The sequence below is a fragment of the Amphiura filiformis genome, chromosome 7 (assembly GCF_039555335.1).
Source record: "Amphiura filiformis chromosome 7, Afil_fr2py, whole genome shotgun sequence".
Classification (NCBI taxonomy): Eukaryota; Metazoa; Echinodermata; class Ophiuroidea; order Amphilepidida; family Amphiuridae; genus Amphiura; species Amphiura filiformis.
This window is the reverse complement of record NC_092634.1, coordinates 66,803,422-66,828,366: the sequence shown is the minus strand read 5'-3', so window position 1 is coordinate 66,828,366 and position 24,945 is coordinate 66,803,422. Positions and strand designations below refer to the sequence as shown.

Sequence of the window (24,945 nt, the reverse complement as noted above, 5' to 3'; positions counted from 1 at the left end):
CTACATTTGATACACCCTTCTCCGGCATGTCCGGGCTTTATACTTTGTACGCGTATACTTACTATGTTTACAGCCGTGGTTCATTTATTTCAATGAATAGAAAACCACCAGGGAAAAATAAAATCGGTGCTTAAATGAACCACTTTCTAAATATGTCATCCCGGAAGGCATGGGATGTTTTAGATATACGAAATGAGTGTCCACCCATTCATCAAACAGGAGATGAGACCCAATCAAAATACATCCACCCGTTATTACCTAGAAGGTCAATCTGCTTCCTATTAAGCTCACCCTTCAGCAGTTTTTACCACTAGAGAAATGAACACATTTGTACGGTTTATTCGACAACTACACACCCTCTCATTTCGTCTGAGATTTAACCCGAGTTAACAGTGTAAATAAACCCAAGTAAGCGTGAATGAACTTCGACCTTTTTCAGCCCCCGTATTTTCTTGTTTCATAGTTAAGGGGAGTATAAAAAGATGGTCCAATATTGGAATAAGATTTGGATTCGACAATATTATCAGCGGGAGTCTCTAACGCAATTCACTGAGGACGTTAATCGTGTCATGTGGTAAGTTATTTATTGCATTGTTTCCTTTATTATTATATTTTGCTGCATTTGCGTCAAATAATTAGTATTTTATGTCAAACTGTTGCTTTTAAGTTTTGACAACAACAACTATATGTAACCCGATACAAACATATGTTAGAACACGTTCATTCAGTGAAAAATTTATTCAAATTTTGATATTTATTTTCCGTTCAAATTTAATAAAATATTAACATATTTGAGTGACAAATGATTTGCCATTTTATATCGTTATTGATTAATGTCATTCATTGTACATGTATAACGTAAAGAATAATGTACAAACTAGATTCCACGTACTTAATTATTGAACTATCGGTAAAACTTCTCTTCGAAATGGCACCTATCGCGTGAGCGAAGAATAAATATCTCTCGTATCCTCAAAAGTACATTACCTTTCTGTAGAGATTGGTATTTTCATTCATTTGTTTATTTATCACTTATTTATTTCGATATTTGTGTGTTTGTTGACCTACCAATCCTTACATGGTGTTACCTTTATTATTGTTTATTTTATTCATTGCGTCATTGCTTCATTCATTCATGTCGTTTCGATTCACTTATTGTTCGTGATCATATTGCTTTTTAACACCTTCTGGGCAATGACCGACTTCGTTGTTTCTGTTTTTATTTCGTGAAATAACAACAATGCTCTTTCACAAAGCCCCTTGTTGTTGTTGTTGTTGTTGTTGTTTTGTTGTTTCGTATCATACCTTTTTACTATTATTATGTCATGACTTTTGATGTTCAGGTTTATGTGATAAAAATATCATTAAACCAAGTATTTTAATAATTTTATACTTATTATATATATGTATACAAAGGTTCAATTATTTGTTGTAATATTTTCAATTACATGTATTTGGTATACTACAGTTGTTTTCTTGTTTGTCCTTGAAGAAATGCAGTATACATCAACTCGAAACGTCGGTTGTCTTTTAATTTGCTTTCGTCTTCTTGTCCCGTTTTATCTATTCTAATAAATACACTTTTTTTACTCTTCTATGGTTTGCCTACATCACTAATTTTGTCTTTGGCTTATTTGTTTCCCGCATCAAGTTGCTTTACCTGGTTCAAATCTTTCCATTTTGCTCGTAATACTTTTATAAGATTTGTTTTTGAGCTACTGCTACGAGGTTTTGTTTTTCCAAGCTTTATAATCTCCTGACGAGTCTCCTGTAATGAATTGGTTTATTCATATATTTTCTTGACTTAATGCTTGTACCTAAGTCCATTCTGTGAACAGTTTCATCAAAATAAGTAGGGTGGGCATTTATTGCTGTTTAGGACCGACTCTTGACCAATCACGTAAGCCGTTATATAACGCATAAATATGAACACGCATTTTATCCAGTATAATTTATTTCTTGGTCAATACGCCATCGTTGATCTTTAATTTCACGTGATGACAAAAAATAACATGGACTAGTTTTTATTGTCATTACTACAATAAGGCTGCAGAAAGGTACAGCTCGTTTTTGTCCATGAAGCGCATAAAATGGGTTAACACGGAAAAGGGTTCGATCAGCTAATTGAATTGTCCACAACCATAACAACAAATCGATAATCTGATTGGCCGATTACGCGTCAGAGCAGATCAAAGCCTCGTTCTACGCAACAAAGCAGGTCATAGCCTCGTTCTACGCTTACAAAGGGTCACAAAGCTCCGTCCATATCGCGCATAAACAGGACGCGCGCGTCTGTCAGTGCAGCTCTTCCATGGTGAAAAGCATATTTTCTTCGTTGACATATCATGTGTATGGCAATAATAATGCTTCTCTTACAGTGTCTTAAAACAGTTTGTATCTGTTAATGGTAGACTACTACTTTAATTGCTAACTTCTTATTTCATCTTGTGCAATCATTTGCTGCCAAATATAACAATTATTTTCACATGAAAAAAGTGAAATGTTTGGCATCAACTTGTAGCAGTTGACAGTAAAATATCGCGCAATTCCTTTGAATGTATCAAGTGTCATAAGAAAGCCGATACCATCACATTAACGTGCTCTTCACAAAGGTTAATTCCAATATAGTTGTGATAGATTGTTAAAGTATAAAAGCATAAAACCAAGGATCGATGACGTCTTACAAGCAAAACAACTTTCCTTAAGGACGGAGCCGAACTATTCGATTGCGATTTTAAAAGGACTATACAACATTGGCCTGAAGACAATAATATTTCATACCGTAAATTCGCGCATATTTGCATCCTTAATTGCATTATATAAGGATAAGTTATTACAAAGGGATTGTGTTATTTCGAAATTAGACCAATGAATGGATAAATCTGCATAGTTTCAATGTATGGTTTTAGCAGGGGATGTATAGAGCCCTAGGATTGAGTGGGTTGGTCGAGAAGCGAATGTAATTTCGAGTTTGGTACTTTATCAATCTCTTCAATTTTGCTGCACTGAATATTTCATATGAGTCATTGCTTTTCTTAGCATAACTGATTTCACCTAACGTAATTTAACCTGCGTATTTTCAAACATTTTTAAACCAACTCGGCCCCCACACTAAAAACTATAGCGAGTAACCATGATCGAAATATGATCGCTGAAAAAGGGGTATCTTTTTGAACATCAGCAAGGACCGCGAAATTATTAAAATAGTGGGTATTTTCATGTCACACTGTCCGTGTAATTAAGAGAAGTTGAGTGCTTTGGGAATATCTGGTAATGCATCACGAATCAGATAACAAAAACGGAGAAATATACCAGTGGGAAAATCAAGATGCAAACAACACATAATAAAGTGTTCGTTGTTTCGAGATTTCAGAAAACTGATTATAAGAAACTTATTTATTTCCTTATTGTGCATCATAGCTTTTAACATTATTAAGTTTAATTGAAAATTGGGTGTTTAAAATTGCAGTCCAGTGTAAAGTCCTTCATTTTGTGTAAAAAATGGGTGAGGAAAATTTGATGAAAAACCTTTACAAAGGGGTATTTGAAAATTGAAGAACGATCAAGGTTACCCTTATTATAGTTTTGAGTGTGTGGTCGAGAAAACCAACTCATACGCGCTTGCTGTTTTGTGATTTTCAATGTCCAAAGCAACCTCAATGTTGATGTATCATTTTAATCAATCTCTTTACAGCTTTTAAAGGATACCAATTGACATACCACTATTCTTCTGTTAAAACTTAAAATAACCTTTAATTTTGTCTGAAATACGCTCACGAAACTGTTATTGCAAAACCATACTGATGCAGCCAACGATTTTACCATAGATTACCATTACGTTGATCATAAATACTTTATGATTCTCGTACAAAAATAACATTTGTTTTTGGTTTATTTAACGTGATATAAAGCATTTTTTGAGAACGTCTTTCTTAGTTTCATATCTTTCTTTTATAACTTAAAAATTTGAAATGTCATGTGTGTTGCCGGAGCGCTTGGAAGATTACGGATGCATGGCTACCAAATGGTCGTTTTTACCTGTTAATAGTATATTTTCATAGACACACGTGTGCCTTCTTTGTTGAATGATTGGTAAACATTATTTAATAGCGCTGAAACTTAATAAAGGAATAAAAGTTATATCGTGTTTATATAATGTAAGATTCCATAATGTAAGATTCCATTATGGTGTGGGCTACAATTTTTAACTTTTCATTTCATTAAAAACGCTTTCAAACTATTTTTAGAAATATTCTATTCTATGAATAGCACAAGCAAACATCGACGATATTGAATTGCAGAACCCTGCTTGTCACAAAGGCAATACCTTGAAAGTTTACATCCCAATGAATGTCGTCACGTGACGAGATAGGTTCCGCCTTTAAATGAACACATTTGGCTCCCGGCATGTGTGACAGAATCCGAGAGTCGGTTATGTGACGTCATAGCAGTATCAACACGTCATAGTGAAGTTGGCCTGTCTCACGGATGACACCATTGCTTCACTGCATTATCTTCCCCATTAAATTGCTTGGCTGCCCCGAGGCATACGATACATACGATACTGACTTTCTTTACGAGTTTGGGAACGACTCCTCGATTGCTTTAGAGGCGTGTAACAATATTTTAGTAACGCCACTAGTTTTATTTGTAATACCGCTGAGATATATTGTAATTGAGTCGATCTATTTTAAAACATTATCACGGTGTTTTATGATTGGCTGGGTGATTTATGAATGAAGGATAAATGGGTTTGAATTGAATGCATGTTGTCTTAGGTTTAAGGCGGAACATTGGCCAAATATTGAGAAGTATTTACTGAAATATGCATGTAATGGAATCAAACATAAACTCTATCTACGCGGGAGTCGACTGCAGACGACAAGTTTCAATTTTTTTTATTAATTCAAAAATTTCAGAATTATAAGTTTTCATGGCCATATTTGGACTCAGCATGAAATATACATTACAATGAGTACAAACAAGACTAGTATTGGTTCAGTGGTTCTTAAGATAGCTCTTGATGTTTTGTGACAATAACTCGAAACTTTTTATATAGGTTGAAGCATATGGCTATTGGCTAGCACGCAGTGTATTAATGTTTTATATCGCTGCTAAATACGGGAAGCGGTATTAATATCGTTATTAATTGGGTAGAGTTACGAATCGCTATTTGGAGAAAATTGAGTTAACATAGTTAATACAACCATTTCTCACATCATATCGGTATGACGTTATAATCGCGAAATTGATATAAAATTAATATCCGCTTTAAAAATCCTCGATTTCAACCCGATGTTTATTTATAATTCATATACCAAGTTTAGAATCCATATCTTAAGGATAATCAGTAATTAATTCACAAAAGCCCCAAATCAAAGATGAGTGGTACGTAGTTGAATGAGTATTTGATTAACATGCAACTATAGGGTCCACAACTATTTTCCCTCTAAATAAATCGAAAAATATTTGACGAAGTGCAAACGTGTAAAAAGGTATGGGTAGCCTTATTTGTTTTACACATATGAGCCTAATTATAGCGTCACACGTCATTGCGTTTAGTCACAATGGTTCATTATGTAAAAAAGAAACGTTTTAAACAGTTGCATCTGAGTCTATACGCTGGCGAAGTTACGTAATAATCGGATTAACTACCATAGCAATAGGTGAAAACAATTTTTGAATATACCGCGCTGCACTGATACGTTCACGCGGTACCTCTGCATTGAACCATATCATGCTGATCACTTGCACCTGTAAAATTAGTATCTTTGAAAAGGCCAGTATTGTATTCGGTCTACGATTACAGACATACACAGGTGATGAGTGTAACCTACTTGTAGTGAAGCGCGATATGTTCAAAATTGTTTTCACCTATTGCTATGGAAATTAATCCGATTAATTACGTAACTTCGCCAGCGTATAGGAGTAAACTCACAAACAATGCAGTAAGGCCGGGTCTATTCATGTGTTTGTTTTGTTAAAGAAAATCTGACTGCTATGGACTCATAGTGCAACTTTTAAAACGGCCTCTTTTCTTACACAATTAATCATTGTGACTGAATGCAATAATGCGTGACGCTATAAAACTGGTCTACATGTGTGAATCAAATAATACATACCATCTTACATTTTTACATTTCGTAAAATATTTTTCGACTTATTTGTGATGCGATCAAGCAAAATCCCCAGCAAACACAAAAACGTTTTAAAAACATTTTAAATAAGTTATATTTTGGCTTTTGGTTTAGGTAAAAACGTCATGATAACGTTTTAAAACGTTTTGTATGAAAACACACTACAACAATATTTTTAAATGTTTTCAAAAATGTTATTGTAAACTATTTTTGCAAACATTTTTGCCAAATATTGTGTCAACATTATGTTAAAATATTTGAACCCAGCAAACACAGAAATGTTCTTAAAATGTTTTTGTCAAAACCTTTTAATAACATTTAAATGTCGGGTTATATAAAGGTCATTAAAACGTTTTTAAAACGTTATTGAAAATATTTTGGGCAAACATTTTCGCAAAATATTTTTCAACTAAAATAACATTCTGTTTAGAATGTTTTGTATAAAGTTTTCAAGAATGTTTTTGGAATGTTATTAAAACGTTTTTATACCCTTTATATGACCCGACATTTAAACGTTTTCTGTAAAACATTTTTGTTTGCTGAGCAGTAGATTATCAAAAAATGTTTTTTAAGGTTATGAAACCGTTTTATACTCTTAATATACCCTTTATATAACCCGACATTTAAACGTTTTCTGACAACCTTTTATAACTTTTTGCGAATGATGTCGAAAACGTTTTGTGTTTGCTGGGTCGGTCGGAGCTCGGAAATATTAAATTTTCAGTTTCTTATAGGATAGTAAAAAGCATTTGCAAAGCTGGATTTTGCAGAAAACCCCATTGAAATTGAACCACCAGTCCCAAAGATATGAGCAATTAAAGAGTTTCCAAAAACAAGAGGAAACAAAAGGAAATAATACCTTGGTTTGGCTATATCTCAAAATCAATATTTCCGAGTTCCGACTGATTTTGCTTGATCGCATCACATTTTAAGAAGTATTAGGGGGACTTATAAGTTGCGAAACCTATATTTACGCAGCGACTAAGACTTTTTAGATTTGTCATAGCGCCGAAAAGCTGTAAATACACATTTTTGTGGCTATATCAATAATTGTTTCAGAACATAAAAGTATTGTAATTAAGGATACGATACATGATTTACCGACAAGTGACTCATTTCGGAATGCGATCATGAATTTTAAAGAAAAACAGTTTCAACAGGCTTCGTTGGGACTCGAACCAGCGATTCTAAACTTCCTTCGATTACGCGTCTAGCGCTTTATCGCTCGGCCACCGTGGCAGTTGAGCGGACGAGTGTAATGATAAAAGATACATCTCATAATGCCATCTTTAGCCTTTTGTTTACTTAAAAAAAGACGCGTTTTGTAAAGATAGATTAGCCGTTTTATGCATAAATAGCACGAACATTTGGGAAAGGTTTCAAACAAATAAAAAAGACACTGATGTGATGATGAAATTGCGTAAGTCGGGAGTTATCTGCGTGGCAATGTTTTGTTTTTGTTTTAGGAATTTGACCTTAAAATTTACGACTTCATGACATTATCATTCGAAATCAGCAAAAGATATTTCAACACTATATGTCCTCATTCTTTCTCTAGAATGTTTTGTACATGTATGTGAAATAGCTTCAACAATGGTTCGCTGCATAATGGTAAAAATAGCCTTGACCTAAAAAAAGGGCGAGAGGTACCATATTTACGGATTCAGGCTAAATTTAAAATGGATATAAAACGTTTGTTTTTTGATCGATTACAAAAATTAATTTTGTCGTATAAAGAAATTGTATCTGGTGTGAATTACACTACAGTTGTTATTCCTAGGGCTCTTTGACTTCTTCAAATATTTTTTAATGATAGAGTGAATCCCCTGGCCCTCTATAATTACGCACAAAAGATCGAGTTCCCTTAAATACTCCATGTTCACTTCTATGATATTCATTTCAAATGATTGATCATTAATGTTCAACATTGTTAAACGCCGTTTACTGATCATTTTTGCGTATTCGACACTTTATTAAACTCAAAAAGATATGAAAAATGCGATGGTCGCTGATACACATCATGTGGCAAAAGCCCGATGGAGATTTCTCAAAGCAATGATATTTAATTTTTTTCAATATTTTGTTTTGTTTAAACTTCCTCGTTGATTTTTGTGAATGGATCTTAAAGTTCAAAATTCATACTCCACTAATTAAAGGAAACGTGGGTGCCATAATATTTCATTTTAGAAATAAAATATTCGCATTGATCATTTGTATCCCCTTGTGATTGACAGCTTTGATCAATTGATAATAAAAAAGTCACAACAGAGGCGGATTTCAATCTATAATATTTAAATATCGTATATAATTTTAAATTTAATGAAATATTGCTCATATAGCCTTATTATTTCTTCTTTAATGACGTCCGACACTGACACACTGACAGAAGTTTTCCAAAACGGGCGGGGGCGGACGGTACTAACTCGAATTACACACTGAATAAGCAAAGGTCCAGGGGAATTATGAGATGTTTAATAATTATGTTTTCTCAACGGCGTCACCAAAGTTGCACGGCTTGATCAAATTGTCAAAACGATTTGCGATGAAACATACTGAGAGACCTTTCTGTTAAAAGATTAATCTTCTTTGATTTCAATTAAAAGGGATGAGTCCAACCTACGCATACTTATATAATTCAGACTCAGATTGCAGAATACATACAAGCATTTTAAAATTCCCCTAATCAATAAACATGGTATGCAGTGTCGATAATTCTCGTGAAGGTGTCCAAATATTTTTGAAATTTTTTAGTTACAGCTTAAAAGTGACTGACAGGTCAACAACATTCATTCTGAGTAGGGTTTTTTTTTTAAAAACCTTAATGTTATATATGTTTTTTCTTTCATATGTAATAATAGACAAAACAGAGGATACCACACAGTTCAAATTTTAGAATTGTAAATTATCATGACCACGTCTGGAATCAGTATCAAAAATGCATTAAATTGAGTACAAACAAGGCTATTATCGGTTCAGTGGTTGTTATGATAGCTTGAGATATTTTGAGAAAATACCTCAAAACTTTTATTATTGTATGGAGATGACAGAAGTAGTTTTTTGTGAAGACCCATTAAAGCCATATTATAACATTTGCTGAGGAGAACACCCTCAAAAAAAAAATTAAATTCTGTTTTTTACACGATTGTAATCTACTTTAGTCAATAGAGATACTCTGCAAAAATCAAGACTTCAGGTGTTGTAGTTTTGTCAAATTCCGAGATTTTGAATAAAACGATGGGACCGGCGTGTTATTATTACTATGGAAATATTGGTCGAACACGTATGCGATAACAGAGTACGTACACGGCGTGCGGGATATTCATACACCAACACCCCCCCCCCACACACACACACACCCCAGGGTCGTGCCGTATTACAACCGACGGAGTAACTTGTATTGGCGCTAGTAGTAAATTCCAATTTTCTTTGCTTTACCTCACTTGTTCGGCTCAAAATTAAACGGGGACATAACTGACAGTAAAAACTAACATTTTATGGAAAATCTATTTTTACAGAAATGTAATAATATGGCTTTAAGTGGAAATACTACATTTCTTGCTCCTTTGCATGATGTAACAACGTGTATTAATATAGTGGTGGTGTGGTGGTTTTGGTGGTGGTGGTTTTGGTGGTGGTGGTGGTGGTGGTGCTGTAATTCACATATTTATGTAACAAGCGAAATTTTATTCGAAATGAGACATTAGATGTTGGATATCATGTGATAGAATTCGTTCAGTTTTAAAAATAATATGTTCGCTCTTAATTACGTAATTTCCGCGTTTCTGTTTGGTCGAGAGGCGCGGGGTAGGAAAAATGAAGAACAAGTACGTTTTTTAATCATGTTACTTGTTATTCTTAGTATCATTTTAATGAAATAAGAATCACAACATGTTCTGGTCAGAATGCCAAAAACTCGGGTTTTATTTGACCATCTTAAAAAGTTTTGTGTTGTACTTGGACTGCCTTCTTATGTAAAATAATGATAGTTCTTACTTGAGTTTTTACTGCTTTCACGGAACATGTTGATGAGATGATATGTGGCAGTCGTCTCAAGCGCTTCAACATCTTCTGATAAGAGGCATTTCCGTTTAAGCACGGCGTAAGTGCTAGCCGCACTAGAAACACAAATAACTAACCATTCAGCGGGAAATAATTGATAAGATCCGGCAATCTGGTTTCCTTATACATTTTCTCGTGCTGTGATTTACTACAGGGGATGTTTGGCTCAAGCATTTCGAAGGGTAATTTTGCCAAAAATATCTGAGGGTTTTAGTTAAAAGAGGTCAATATTTTGTTGCATATTTTATAATAGTACGAAATTTCGTGCGCAAAAAAAGTAATGTTGCTTTTCGCTTTTTTAAAGATTGTTTTGCTTTAAATGATAGAGCAATGTATAAGAACGACACGTCCCCATATGCCTCAGAAATGTGCATTTTTCCCGAGCACTTGTTGAACAAAATAAACAATAAATTTGTAATCTCCTTTATTTTAATATATTATATTTATATTATATACCAAATGTCAACACCGGCTTACCATATAAATAAATATACTTTCAATATTTGTCTAAAATGATTATCTAAATCACCTTGTTATTTACGTACATTAAATTAATTTGTATAAGCAACGGGTGAGGACTACAATTTACAAAAATATGTAAATTCTTGTTTTGATAATATGTGCCCGTACACCACGAATCAGCCGTAAAGTTGTTTTATTTCTTGCTTGTTTAGAAAATATATATCATAAGCTTTAAAATGGTATATCATTTGATTTCAAACGATATCCAGAAGCGGGCTTGTGGTTTGTTGAACTCTGCTCCTTCAACAAAATGGTACCTTTTTCGGTTCTACATGTGTCTCTTTTTTCACATAGCTGGTAATAAATATCAAACAGTCATAATTGGCGGTCATTTCAAATCATCCTCAAGTCAACCAGGTTCGGGAATGTCCTCTCATTGTTAATTGTAACCCACCACTTGAACAGGATTTAGCCAAAGCAAACAAACACTAGAGCTATTTAAGGATTCTATAGAAATATGTAGAAGCTTATTATCCTCTTCAGCAATATGATTATTGATTGGTTCAAATGAGATACATATCGCATCTAATCTATGAATACGACCTTCACACACATTTTACACTATAACTCAGAATACAATTAATAGCCTACTTTACGGCTCATTCGTAGTGTACGGCCACATATGTTATAGATAAAAACACAACTTAGTGTCCTTTTTAGCGCAAAAATGGTTCATGATCCTTAAAATTTCATGTAACAATCTAATACGAGAACATGCCTAATATCACACATGTAAATGAATAGAGATTGCCCTTTGACCCTAAATTTGCATATTCAATATTAGCACGTTCCCGTTACGATTATGACATGAATCTGTAAGGTTAATGAACCTTTTGAACTCTTAATGACCTTATTATTCTTTTAATAAAAACGAGCGCAAAATGGTTCATAATCCTTCAATTTGTATGTAATAATCATAACTCGAAAGCGTGCTTAATATCACATATGCAAATAATAAGGGATCTCCCTTTGACCCTAAATTTGCATAATTACGTAATATTAGGCACGTTTTATTATGTTTATCTACCTGGATGACTGAGAATATTCACAAATTTATTAGGCACGTTCCTGTTTCGAAGGTTAATGAAACCTTTTAATGCTCCATTGTATTAAAACTATAAAACTGTGTGTATTAGTTGTATTAAATGCTAAAACTAAGTTGTGTTTTATCTATAACAAATTACAAAAAAGAGAATTTTAATATAGTTTATAAATCGTAGTATACTATTTTGATCATTTGAACATATCAAAAGGTCATTTGATTATATTCTTGACATTAGCTTATAAAATGAAAAGCGTTGTTAGAAAGTGTATTGAAAAATGGAGAGCAATATGGAAAGCTAGTTATATTGAAAAAATGTCATCAATTTAAAAAAAATGACTATGAAGAATCTTCTTCTACATTTTAGGCTACTATAGTATAATAACTATAATTATATCGATACAAAAATTATAGTGATGTAGTATTAATTACCATAACGATAGGTAAAAACAATATTTGAATGTATTATCCTGCACACTGTCACTCTGTATCGGATTATTGATTATCAATTAAAAAACAGGCAAATAGAAGACCTGGATCATAATTATATGGACATTTCACATTATGCGGAGTTCGGAGCAGAAGCAGCAAATAGAACCCAAAAAGCAGACTTATTTGAAAAAAAAAATACCATGGTGACACAGCCTTCATTAAACATGAATCCATTTACATCTATTTATAATATTATCCTCCACCACCACCCGTGCGTCCAACAGGGTTTCCTCCGCCACCACCTGCAGAACTGCCTCCATCACAAGGAAACTTACCACCTTGGTCACCAGAAGAAACTTTCAATGGTCCTACAACTCATTTATTGCATAAATATCCACTCGCAGAGCTGTATCTATGATTGCTTACGTACAGAGACATGACAGGTGATGAGTGCAACCTAGTGCTGCGCAATACATTAAAAATTGTTTTCACATATTGCTATGGTAATTAATCCTGTTACACTACTTCAACAGCGAATTAAAGTCACACACTTTATGTATGTACAAAGACCACCCATAGGAGTTTTAGTCCTAGCTTTAATTAATTGCTCGCCATTCAAACGTAGTGAAAGAAATGTGCATGTGTTTTGATGGATTGGTGTTATGCTGGTTTCATACTTTTTCCGCTTGTCGTTGAGCGGCGTGACGCTTCATGATGCCGCTTGCACATGCCTGCAAGCGGAGCGGCACACCGCTGAGCAGCAGCGGCATGACTCTGAAAGCCACTCTTGCCGCTCAGTACCGCTCCAAAATCGTATTTTATTCTCATACGTCAGAGCGGTACCGCTCCGAGTTGATTTGAATTCAACTCCCAGCGGTGATTCGGCTGCGGCAAAGCGATGGAGTGATCGATATATTGCCGCTGGTCACCGCTAGCGTTTCTGGTGCGACTGGGCAGTGAAGTAATATCGTCTTCAGAGCGGCAAAGCGGCAAGCGGCAGGAAATTATGAAACCAGCATTAGGGTTTGGGGATAGAGTAGTCCGTGTCGAACAAGTAGGGTGTCGAAATTTTTTTTTTTTTCATATTCCATTTGGGATTTGTTATTTATTTTATTTTTCTTTCTTTCAGGAAGCGGATGTGTTTCGTCTGATAATCCTCCTGCAACTAAGCCTGATAATGGTTAATTTTGTCTTCCAGGAGGCATTTTTTTATGTATTTCGTCTGATAATGTCCCTGCAGCTATGCCTGATAATGGTTTAATTTTTGTCTTCCAGGAGGCGTTTTTTATGTGTTTCGTCTGATAATGCCCCTGCAACTATGCCTGATAAATCTACTTCTGCTAGTATCCACAACGCAAGCAGCCTTCAATTCCATTCTACTCCGTCGACCAAAACTACACAGTCTAACAACTTACGGGTAAAAGATTTTTATTGATCAAGGTCACATACCGTTCATTTAGCTATTCCAATTGAAGTCCATACACCCAACAGGGAGTCCAGATTTCACATGGATCACCCATTCAGGTAGCCCTATTTGAAATACACACCCCTGAGTGGAAGATTAAGGCCATGTCTTCCATAGGGGTGAATGGATTTCAGTTGGAATTGCCCAAGTTGCTCAGTCGGAACATGTCCCTTAAATTTTTTATCAATTCTTGACAGCTTTAGTTCAAAAAGAAATCTTTTCCGCTCCAAAAATGACAACCAGAATCAGACACATTATATGTGACATGATCTGCTCCACGGGGGCCAAAGGAGGCATTTTTGAAAATTGAGTTACTATAATTATTATCTTGTAGGCTATCATATACTGAAAACAGCAACGGTCTAGCATATTTGGTTATCAAGTTATGAGGTTTTGTGATGTGTATTTTCTTATGTATTTTATTGTTTTTTACTCCATATATTTGCCTTTATCTCAGTTTCAAATTTGCCGCCTTTGGCCCCCGTGGATCAGATCATGTCAAATATGGCTTTGTTTAGTCCAGCTTTCCTGAAAGTGACCTTTTAGTTATTAAATGTTGAAAGTTCGTAACAGGTTTTATGAATTAATACGTTGGTAAATAATGTTGGTAAAATAAAACTGATTTGTTTAAGGAATATTTAGCGTTCAGTACATATTATTTAAGGGGGTACTACACCCCTGCCCAATTTTGTGCCTATTTTTGCATTTTTCTCAAAAATTATAGCGCATTGGGGACAAAAAAGATATGTATATTATAGGGGCAAGGACTACAACTACTGCACTGGTAATTTTATTTCAGCACAGACAACAGTTGTGGAGTTACAGTCAAAAATGAGGGAAAAAATATTTGATCAATAAATCAATAACTACTTGCTTTGAGTTGCCGAATTTTCAGTACAGTAGTTGTAGTCCTTGCCCCTATAATATACATATCTTACTTGTCACCAATGTGCTATAATTTTTTAGAAAAATGCAAAAATAGGCACAAAATTGGCCAGGGGTGTAGTACCCCCTTAAGGAGCCTTAAAATGTATTTGCAAATCGCTTGAACAAATTACAATTTGACATTAGCAAAACTTGTGCGGATCATTGAAGAATTCAGTCATCATAAAAGGGTTATTTTTTCATTACCTGACTTCATGCATGTCATGAGGTCACATTATCTTTGTGAAATTTTTATCTTCTTTTGACTCTAATATATCATTGGACTCTAATTTAATCTAATCTATTCTAATCTGATCTAATTTAATTCGATTTTAATAATCTAATCTATTCTAAGTGATCAGATCTGATCTGTTCTAATCTAATCATATCTAATCTAATCTAATCTCATGATCATCTGATCTCATCTAATGTAATGTAAAAAAAATAGAAAAAAAGCGCAGTGATATATAGTGCGCTACGCACAGGCACAACGCCTAGACGTTGATCCACAAGCCTCAGCACACTTTACAGGTTGTCGCTGACCACTACGGCCCCACATCATTACATAAACCATTTAACAACAAATCAGGGACTTTGCTGCTTCAAGAGCGCACACCCTAGATATTCCACAAATAACCATCGCAACCAGGATCAGCTCCCCGAGTTTCGTACGGGTTACAACGAGACAATTAGCAGTAAGTTCCTTGTCCAGGGGAATTTCAAGATAACACAATTTTCCACGAGAGCAAACTAGGCACCGTCAGGGTTTGAACCCGCAACCTCTCGCACTATAGTCGAACGCCTTAACGACTGAGCTAACTTGACTGTAACTAATGTTATGTAATGTAATGTAATGTAATGTAATGTAATGCAATGTAATGTAATGTAATGTAATGTAATGTAATCAACCCTAATCTAATATTGCAGCCACCACAAGATGAACCGATTTGCAACCGCTGTAGAGGATGTACAAAGTATCAATTACAGAGATCAGGAAATGCCGCACATAAAATGGGATTCCTTCATCGGCACTTGATCAATCAGTTCAAAGGAAAAGTATGGATGGAAACAACGACACACCACCAAGCGCACACAGCAATCGACCCAGGGCTCAGACTGAACCATCGGGACCCGCACAGTTGGCCCGTAAGTTATAGTTTTGGCAATCTAAATGTTCATGTTGTAAATCAGTACCCTCCTGACATATTTTCCTTGCAATCAACGATACATACACATCGTCGTCCGTATTCCATAGTGGCGTATAGTGGGGCGCCGCGAATAAACAACTTTTCGAGAAAATCGGGTTTGAAGAAATGCCAATTTAAAATCGAGTTGTGTAAATCAGACATTCATTATATTTTGTAAATGATGTGAAATTTCTGTAGTAAACTAAATACATTTTATTGTTATATATTTTTCAAAAGAAATAAATACATACTATTACTGGCAAACTGAAAATAAAACTATACGTCACTATGGAAAACAAACAAAACGCAATACCCTAACCTAACGTTAACCGTACGCCACCTCGGTCGCCGTGTAATCCCTATGGCGTTACTTTTCGTCGTTCGTATTCCATAGTGGCGTATAGGTCCGATACGTGTACGCCACTATGACATACGATGTTTTTCATTTTTGCCGATATTTCATAATTATAAAATGTGTATAAAAAGTGGCGTATGGTCGATACGCCACTATGGAATACAAAAAATGTCACTTTGTAACTATACGCCACATTTAATTAATTAATTACTAATTAATTAGCTAATTATGACTGATGAGACTTAGAAAAATGAAAGAGAACATCATTAAAAACATATGTGCCAATTTTCAAAAAAATGACCAAAAATCACTATACGCCACTATGGAATACAGCCGACGATGTGTAGTAAATGTAATGAATGGTATAAAGGATGACTGATTCATTATTCCGAACAGAACAGAATTGATCATGTCTCACCTCCTTTTTCAACCAAATCGATGGTAATAACTCTTATAGTGAGGGATCAACATTTAACCACAAATTGCCTTAGGCAAAACTCACTTCCTGGGAATTCAATACCACACAAGGTCATTTTATGCAACTCATTGACCCATGTGTGTCATATACTGGTTAATTACTGGTTCAGGTAGTGAAACGTAATGTAAAAGATTCGAACAAACCAAACCCATTTGTTTTATTCTTTTAAATAATTTGATATCGATAGGTAAAGCGTGGGGCAGTTGGTTAGAGTATATGTATTTGATACAAAAATTTAATTATGCCATATAACTGGTTTATCTGACATATTTGAAGAAATTAAAAATTAATGTTTTTCATTTGGCCAAGAGAATGCAAAGGTAAAAAAGTAACTCAGGAATTTGTTCATTTAAATTAAGTTATGATTCATTCCAGCACCTAATTAATTAATTGAGACTAAAGCCCGCTGTAACTTATCATTTTTGTTTGACGTAGAATATGCGGGACAACATGTTTTCACTGTTTAACCTATTCCCATCCAGTCATGTTTAACTTCTAGCGAATGTTTGATGATGTAAAATCAATAATATGTTTTCACCAGATATTTGATATTAAATATAATTGATTTTCCGTCAACAAACAAATGTTAGAAGCTAAATATGAATTAAAATAGACACGCAGGAATGACCCTTTGGCATGATATTTGTAATGTGTGTTAAATGCGTCATTGAATTGAAATTAGAACCCCTGTTATTATCATTTTCCAGCTCCGATTCATCGATGAACACAGAGTTAAGAATTTGAGATTTTCTGGAAGCAGAAGCAGAAGCAGCAGGCAGAACCCAAAAAAGCAGACTTATTTGAAAAAAACTAACATGGTGACACAGCCTTCATTAAATATGAATCCATTGAATCCATTTATGCCTATTTATTATCCGCCGCCACCACCCGTGAGTCCAACAGGGTTTCCTCCGCCACCACCTGCAGAACTGCCTCCATCACAAGGAAACTTACCACCTTGGTCACCAGAAGAAACTTTCAATCGTCCTACAACTCATTTATTGCATACATATCCGACGTGGCCTAGTGAAGGATACGAGGCACCGGATAGTAGTGTTAATTCTCTGTACGGCAACACGCCGACATCTTATAGTGAAATGCAAAACATTCCAACTAAATCTTCCAGTAGCAATATCTATCCCGACACGCCAGAGCAGGCTACAGGATTCCCACCTAATTACTTTCAGCCACCGGTAAGTTAATTCATTTAATATAATTCAGTTAATGCAAACGTTTTGAGATATTTTCTCAAAATACCAAGAGCTATCGCAAGCTACTACTAAACCAATAAATGCTGAGCTTGTTTGTACTCATTTAAAGCCAGTTGTAACATTTCTATAAAAAATAAGTTAGTTTTTCTTTTCCATAAAATGTTAGCTTTTACTGTCAGATATGTCCCCTTTAAATTTTGACCTGAACAAAGGCGGTAAAGCGAATAAAATTGGAATATACTACCAGCGCCGATGTCGTCAATGCATGTCACTCCATCGGTCAGGCTACGACACGGTCCTTTAATGTGTGTTGAATATCCCGCACGTCATGTTCGTACTGTGTTATGAACATCGAGTATATGTTCGACTAATTATATCCATCGTAATAATTAAACGATGGTTCCTGCGTTTTATTCTAAACTACAGCACCGAGAGTCTTGATTTTTGATAGTTTAATAACCTACATTAGAATCGTGTAAAAAACAGAATTTTAAAAAAATACTGAGGCGTCCTCCTCTGCAAATGAATGCATTTTTCTTATATAAATTTGTCGTCTGTTGTCAACACATGTTGGACAGGGTTAAAACTTTGTCCATGGCTACTTGCTTCAACATATACAAAAATCTCTCCTCAGGAACCACTGACTTAAGCTTGTTTGGACTCATTTTAATACATTTCTATGATGAATCCAAATAATGGTAATGAATGGTAATAATTGTTTTAAACAATATTATAAAGAATTTGACAATTGTCGACTCTATTCGACATTTGTGTTGTAATAATAAACCACTGTCCTTTAACCACATCATCCCTGATTATCCTAGAATACTAAGGCATTTCTAAGGCATTTCTTCTGCTACTGTATGACATTAAGTAATGTCACCGAACGTAATCTTGTGTAAATTGATACTTTGACATAAAACATTAGTTTATGTACCTCCTCCATGGTAAATTTTATACAATGTCAATATTAACATCTTATCACTTTGTTAGATAACGAAATTTGAGCTGACTTATTATTTTCTCCAATTCATTTATCAGAATCGTCTACCCCTATTACCTAATCGGATTTAACGGTACACTTTGTACAGGGTGGGTCAAAACAAGTACAATTTATAAGGCAAAGAAACAATCTTTATTTAAATTGTTGAAACTCAATGGGAGATAAAAATGAAGTGAATCAGGTTTATTTTATGAGTATTATTTACTGCGGCACCCTCTTTCAAATTTTGTCGACGTGGCGCCTGTAGTCTGAATGAGAGTACACAGTACGCAAGATCCCAATGCTGACCTTAAAGGAGGATTTCGTGATCCTAGCATCCTCTTTTTATGACATTTTTCAGTAGATATCCACGAAAAAGCTTATTTCCAAAATTTCAGTTGATTCCGATTTTGCGTTTGCGAGTTATGCATGATTATGTGTATTACACTGCTCCATAGACAATGTGTTGTAATTTCGTTCTTTGCGATATTTTTGCTAAACGAATTAATTTGCAAGAAATATTTGGTACATAAACATTATGTAGCCAGAGGTATCCAGTGGTGTAAAAATCTCAACTTTTTGTGGGAAAAGTGGGGGGATGAGGCTGTGGATCACGAAATGCCCCTTTAACCTGATTCACACTTAATGTTTGAGTTCTTTCGGATCCTTTTTATATTCAAATAAAGTCTCTCACACATATCTTATATCCATCATAACTACAAAAATCCAACTTTAGGTTATCTATGCCCAATCCAAACTATTAAACAGTGTACCACGAGACACTGTGTTTTGAATGAAAGCAATGTCATGTAGAGTTAAGGGCGTTTGGGTAGTATTAATTGCATGTTGGGCGTGAGACCACATCAGACATATGGAATTGCATTATGAATACGAAGAATGTCCTTCTGATATCAAATGTTTTGATTTTTGGAAATTCGAGATACTCGTACACATTTTATGGCAAATGATTAAAAATTTATATTTTTGATATTTAACAGTCCACGAAGTAAACTTAATAAATCTAATTATATGCACTTAAAGTGTATGTAGCTGGGATGAAAAGCCGACGATCAATTGAAATTTTTTACTTTTCATATTGTATTCATAACTTATACCTGTCATGCATTTCATTTGTATGTTTGACAGTAAGTCCTAATTTCAACATTACTATAGCAAAAAGACATATCAGATTAGAAGACTTTTTTTGGAAAAACAAATCATTACTGCATCATGCAGTTATTGTTAACTACATGTATGCACACAACACAGGGGCACTCACAATAGGCAATTGAACCCTACTGGTAGAGCTGTGTTGTAGCTATTGGGGACGAATTAGTTAGTATCATATATCAAAAAGTATAAAAGCTATGATTTTAGTACTTTCTCTATGTTTCAATTACTTATTCTTTTGCAAATATCTGAATCTTCAACCCGGTACAAGCTTTAATAACGGGGAACATACATTTTATTAAAAGAAATCCTACCATCTATCCAAACTCGCCGTGTTATTCCAATGCACATTTTACTTCACCGGGCAGCCATTTTTTGATCGTATTTTGAAGATTGGTGTCATAAAACCGTCATAGGTACAAATTTAGTACTTTCTGTCAATCAATTATGGCTTATTCTCTACATGTCAAACTTTAAATAATTGGCATAGTCCTTATAATAACGGTGGTCTGCCTTGATGAGTAAATGACAGCAAACAGCTGCAAACCAGTGAAAAATATCCCAAAACTTGGTCAGTGGAGCTCCGCTGCACATGTCAATAGAGTCATTATCGATTGGATTAGTCGTCCGTAGCGGACAATTCGGTCGCTCATTGGATCAATATTATCAGGTGGTAATAAATTTGCATTGGACAATAGATTACTATATAATGGTTTAGTACTGCATATATCGGTTTAATCTTCAATAAGCGGGTTTATGGCTGGAAAGGTCACGGTGAATTCGCCGTGGACGTAAGTGCACTATGGCCTGATGAGATAATAGTAGTTGACCCACTTCCACCCGGTCTGACTGTGCTAGAGGGCGTTTTTACTCTCTTCAGCAAGTTCGATTCACTAAACTTACAACATCTTATTGTGGTGTCCTCAATCAAATGGGCCGAGTAAGAGTTGATGTGAATTATTCATAACCGACCCATACTTACCTCACTTTGCCAACAAGCCAACAAGCCAACAAAATTCGTCATAGGTTTACGTTGCTAATATAAAAACCGTGCATTTAGTGTCATCCCCTGGTATTGCATGTGTTCGCATCCAATACTATCCCGATAATAATGTTGTTTTTATAAGATAATACTAATTTATATATATAATATAACCTACTAGCCGAGCTCTTTTAAGTCATCATTGGCTAAATGCTAGTTACAGCCATTTATCGTAGCTTTTATTCTAAGATCTTTAAGATGTTGAAAAAGAGAGATCGTCCTATTTTGCCCAGTTACAACGTTTCAAGGTCAACCCAGGTCAAGTAAAGCATACACGGTCCCCGAGTAAAGTCAGTACAAGGCTAGTTAAAACTACCAAGGTCAAAGTAGTTGACAGTTTTAAATTCTTTTATTCTATTTTTTTTAATAGTTTCAGTAAGCTTAGGGCATTTCTTTGATTCAACTGCTTTGACCTTGAAACATTTTTAAATACGATTTCGGTCAAATTTTAATTTGTTATTTTTTGCTAAATATTATGACATTTTAAGCCAAACTAATAAGGCAAAATGAAAGAAAATTCATTTTCTTATCCGCTTTTAAGCGGACTTTAAATCCCTATAGAATTCCACATTTAAAAATGTGGAATTCTATAGGGGATTTAAAGTCATAATTATGATTTTCATTCACACTTGCTCAGTTGTCATACTAACACCATGAATTGAGATGAATCCAATTATGTGTAATTTGGGAAATGTGTAAACATTACAAATATGACAAAAAGTCAGGTTTGAAACAAATTGACTAAACTCATTAAAAAGAGCGTATACATTGTTAATTTAACTGGCCTTGTCGATCCAAATTTAACTGACCTGGTCTTGAAACTTTTATCTGGGTTGACCTTTAAACTTTGAACTTGACTGGACAGGCACTAATTTACTGGGCAACTCGTCGGCTGTATTCCATAGTGGCGTATAGTGATTTTTGGTCATTTTTTTGAAAATTGGCACTAATGTTTTTAATGATGTTCTCTTTCACTTTTTCTAAGTCTCATCAGTCATAATTAGCTAATTGATTAGTAATCAATTAATTAAATGCGGCGTATAGTTACAAAGTGACATTTTTTGTATTCCATAGTGGCGTATCGACCATACGCCACTTTGTATACACATTTTATAATTAAGAAATATCGGCAAAAATGAAAAACATTGTATGTCATAGTGGCGTACACGTATCGGACCTATACGCCACTATGGAATACAAACGACGAAAAGTAACGCCATAGGGATTACACGGCGACCGAGGTGGCGTAAGGTTAACGTTAGGTTAGGGTATTGCGTTTTGTTTGTTTTCCATAGTGACGTATAGTTGTGTGCTTTTTATTTTCAGTTTGCCAGCAATAGTATGTATTTATTTTAAAATATATAACAATAAAATCTATTTAATTTACTACAGAAATTTCACATCATTTACAAAATATAATGAATGTCTGATTTACACAACTCGATTTTAAATTGGCATTTCTTCAAACCCGATTTTCTCGAAAAGTTCGCGGCACCCCACTATACGCCACTATGGAATACAGACGACGAACTTTGAAATAGGGTACCCTCTAAGTTTTGTTGTCACAACCTGGGGTACCTTTGTGTTACATAATAAAAAAATGAAATGTTTCAAACATTTTACCTACACGTCTCATCTGAAGTAGTTCATCCTCCTGAGTATTTTGACACTTTTTTTTAATGGAAATCGGTTAAAAAATGAGAGAGTGCGGGCAAAAACAATCACAAAGTAGGTGGGATTTAACTCCACCTCTTTTTTCCACATTTACAATCATTCTGAGCAAGTATTAGTCTTTTAAATGACCTTCTGTATTTATTTACTTGGTTTAGATGTCTGGGAGTTCATTTTATTACTAGATTCAAATTTTATTGGGGGTTTTAGATCATATTTACAATACGAATCCCTCCTACTAATCCTCCTCCTCCTAATCCTCAATCACCCTTGGCGCATTTTATGCCAAACGTCATAAGAAAATAATTAAAACATTATTTTAAAACAGGATAAAAACATGAGTAATATAGAATAAATTAGCCTCAATTTAAGACCTAATTGAATCTTCTAAGTGAAGGAATACTCAAACGACACTGTTTTGAAGTCCAAGCTGCACATCAAAATGTAACAAAACCACCTTTTAGCGTACCCCAACGATCAACTAGCAAAAAAGACACTTGGTTTCTGAGCCTATATGTATTACTTTGTGCAATACAATTGTTTTACTTTTCTTCGTATTCAGCCCGACGTTGTTGTTAGAATACAAACACCAGAAACCAGTTTGGACTGGAATATACCAGCTTTACCACAATTTACATGTTTATCACTACTTGGAGAGATCTATAATTTACACTATTCAGGAATACCAATACGCATGGAAATAGGTACAGAAACAACTGAAAACATGGACACATGTCTGTACGTAAAGCAAATGTTAATTCAGGACCGTGATTTGGATTGGAAGGTCACCATAAGTGACGATATTGGCCAGGTGAGTGATATTTGTTACTTTAATTCGCCGTAGTAATGACGTAACTAATCGGATTAACCACCATAGCAAAAGATGAATAAAATGTTGAATATATCGCCCTGTACTACAACGTTCACGTGATACCTATGCATTGAACCACAAATGTCAAAGAAATGCTGATCACTCACACCTGTAAGATTAGTATCTTTGAAAAGAGTGGTATTGTATTCAATCTATGTTTACATTCAAACATTTTATTCATCTGTTGCTATGGTAGTTAATTATGTCATTTTTACGGCGAATAGACTCGATCAATGTCATCTTGGAGCATTGGAAAGGGTGAAAGAATATTGGACCCCGAACATTGTCCGAAGTATGCAACATATTTGCTATTTTCCTATCTTCGCAATACGCCCAATCTGGGTTAATGCATTCTGACACTTTCGACTTAGTAACTTTATTTAATGTTAGTTGGGTTTATTCCTCATGTAATTGTCCTTTTACGTTATTTTACGTGGAAAAAACGATTGCCCAGTAGCTGAAGAAATAACTATCTCCGCAATTTTAGTAGAATATTTTACTTCATTGTTGAAGGCGCATACAAACAAGTAGTCTTATTTTCTGTGTAAACAAGCGGAATAAAACACTTTTCATTTATTGACTTGCGCTGGCTTATAGTCAAACAGAGAATTGTGTTTAAAATTGTTCTGTTTGTGTACAAGTGCCTTAACAGTCAAGCTCCTATAATCAAACCGAAATCTTTCAGATTTGCATGCCGTAAACTAACTGCGTTCACTCGGCTTTTTTGTAAAAACAATATTCACTGCAGAAGGAGACATTACCTCTTGCCATTCAGTCACATCGTTTAAGAACCAAACTCATTTACATCCATATTGTTTATTGCTCATGTGTTGTAAAATTCTGTTGTGTAATCAAGATTGCAGTATATTCTTTTGATGTAAAGCGCTATGGTCGTGCTTTTCAAGTAATAGCGCACAGTGTCAACACCCTGCATTATAAATATTTTTTCCATACAGCTCAATACTCCGTTGAAATCAATATTCTATTATTGACACAGATAAAGAAAGTTTACATATGCATTGTGTTATTGGACGTGCACCTGGAACTTAACTAAATGGGCTAAACGCGTTCCTTTATACCTATAAAGTATAATTGTCATTCTCAAAATTAAATATATCTCAATTTTTACTTTGGATTTCAAATTTTTTACATTAAAAATGCAGTAAAAGATATCCACAGCAAGCTGCAAGGCCCCGCTAATTAGTGTACTGCTTTTCGAGTGAGTGTACTGGAAACAAAACCCTGGTTTTACCTGAAAACAGATTTTTTCTTGTAATAGAAACATCATATGGGGTACTAGAGCATGCACAAATCGTAATAATGTGTAGAATATAGAAACGCTGTGGTATCTCATATGATAGTCATGGTATGCTTAGCCTGAGTCGCTCGGCCTATCT

The 24,945-nt window shown here is 34.7% G+C and overlaps 1 protein-coding gene across 1 annotated transcript in view; it reads left to right on the top strand.

Moving 5' to 3' along the window:
• Window positions 1-510: 510 nt before the first annotated feature.
• The window catches only part of LOC140156438 (uncharacterized), a 28,335-nt gene continuing 3,900 nt past the window's right edge, over window positions 511-24,945 (top strand). The window contains exons 1-5 of the mRNA XM_072179387.1: window positions 511-574; window positions 13,468-13,609; window positions 15,509-15,727; window positions 17,309-17,794; window positions 23,240-23,488. Coding sequence (XP_072035488.1) covers window positions 570-574; window positions 13,468-13,609; window positions 15,509-15,727; window positions 17,309-17,794; window positions 23,240-23,488 — 1,101 coding nt within the window. The 5' untranslated portion in view covers window positions 511-569. The remainder of the gene's footprint in view (window positions 575-13,467; window positions 13,610-15,508; window positions 15,728-17,308; window positions 17,795-23,239; window positions 23,489-24,945) is intronic.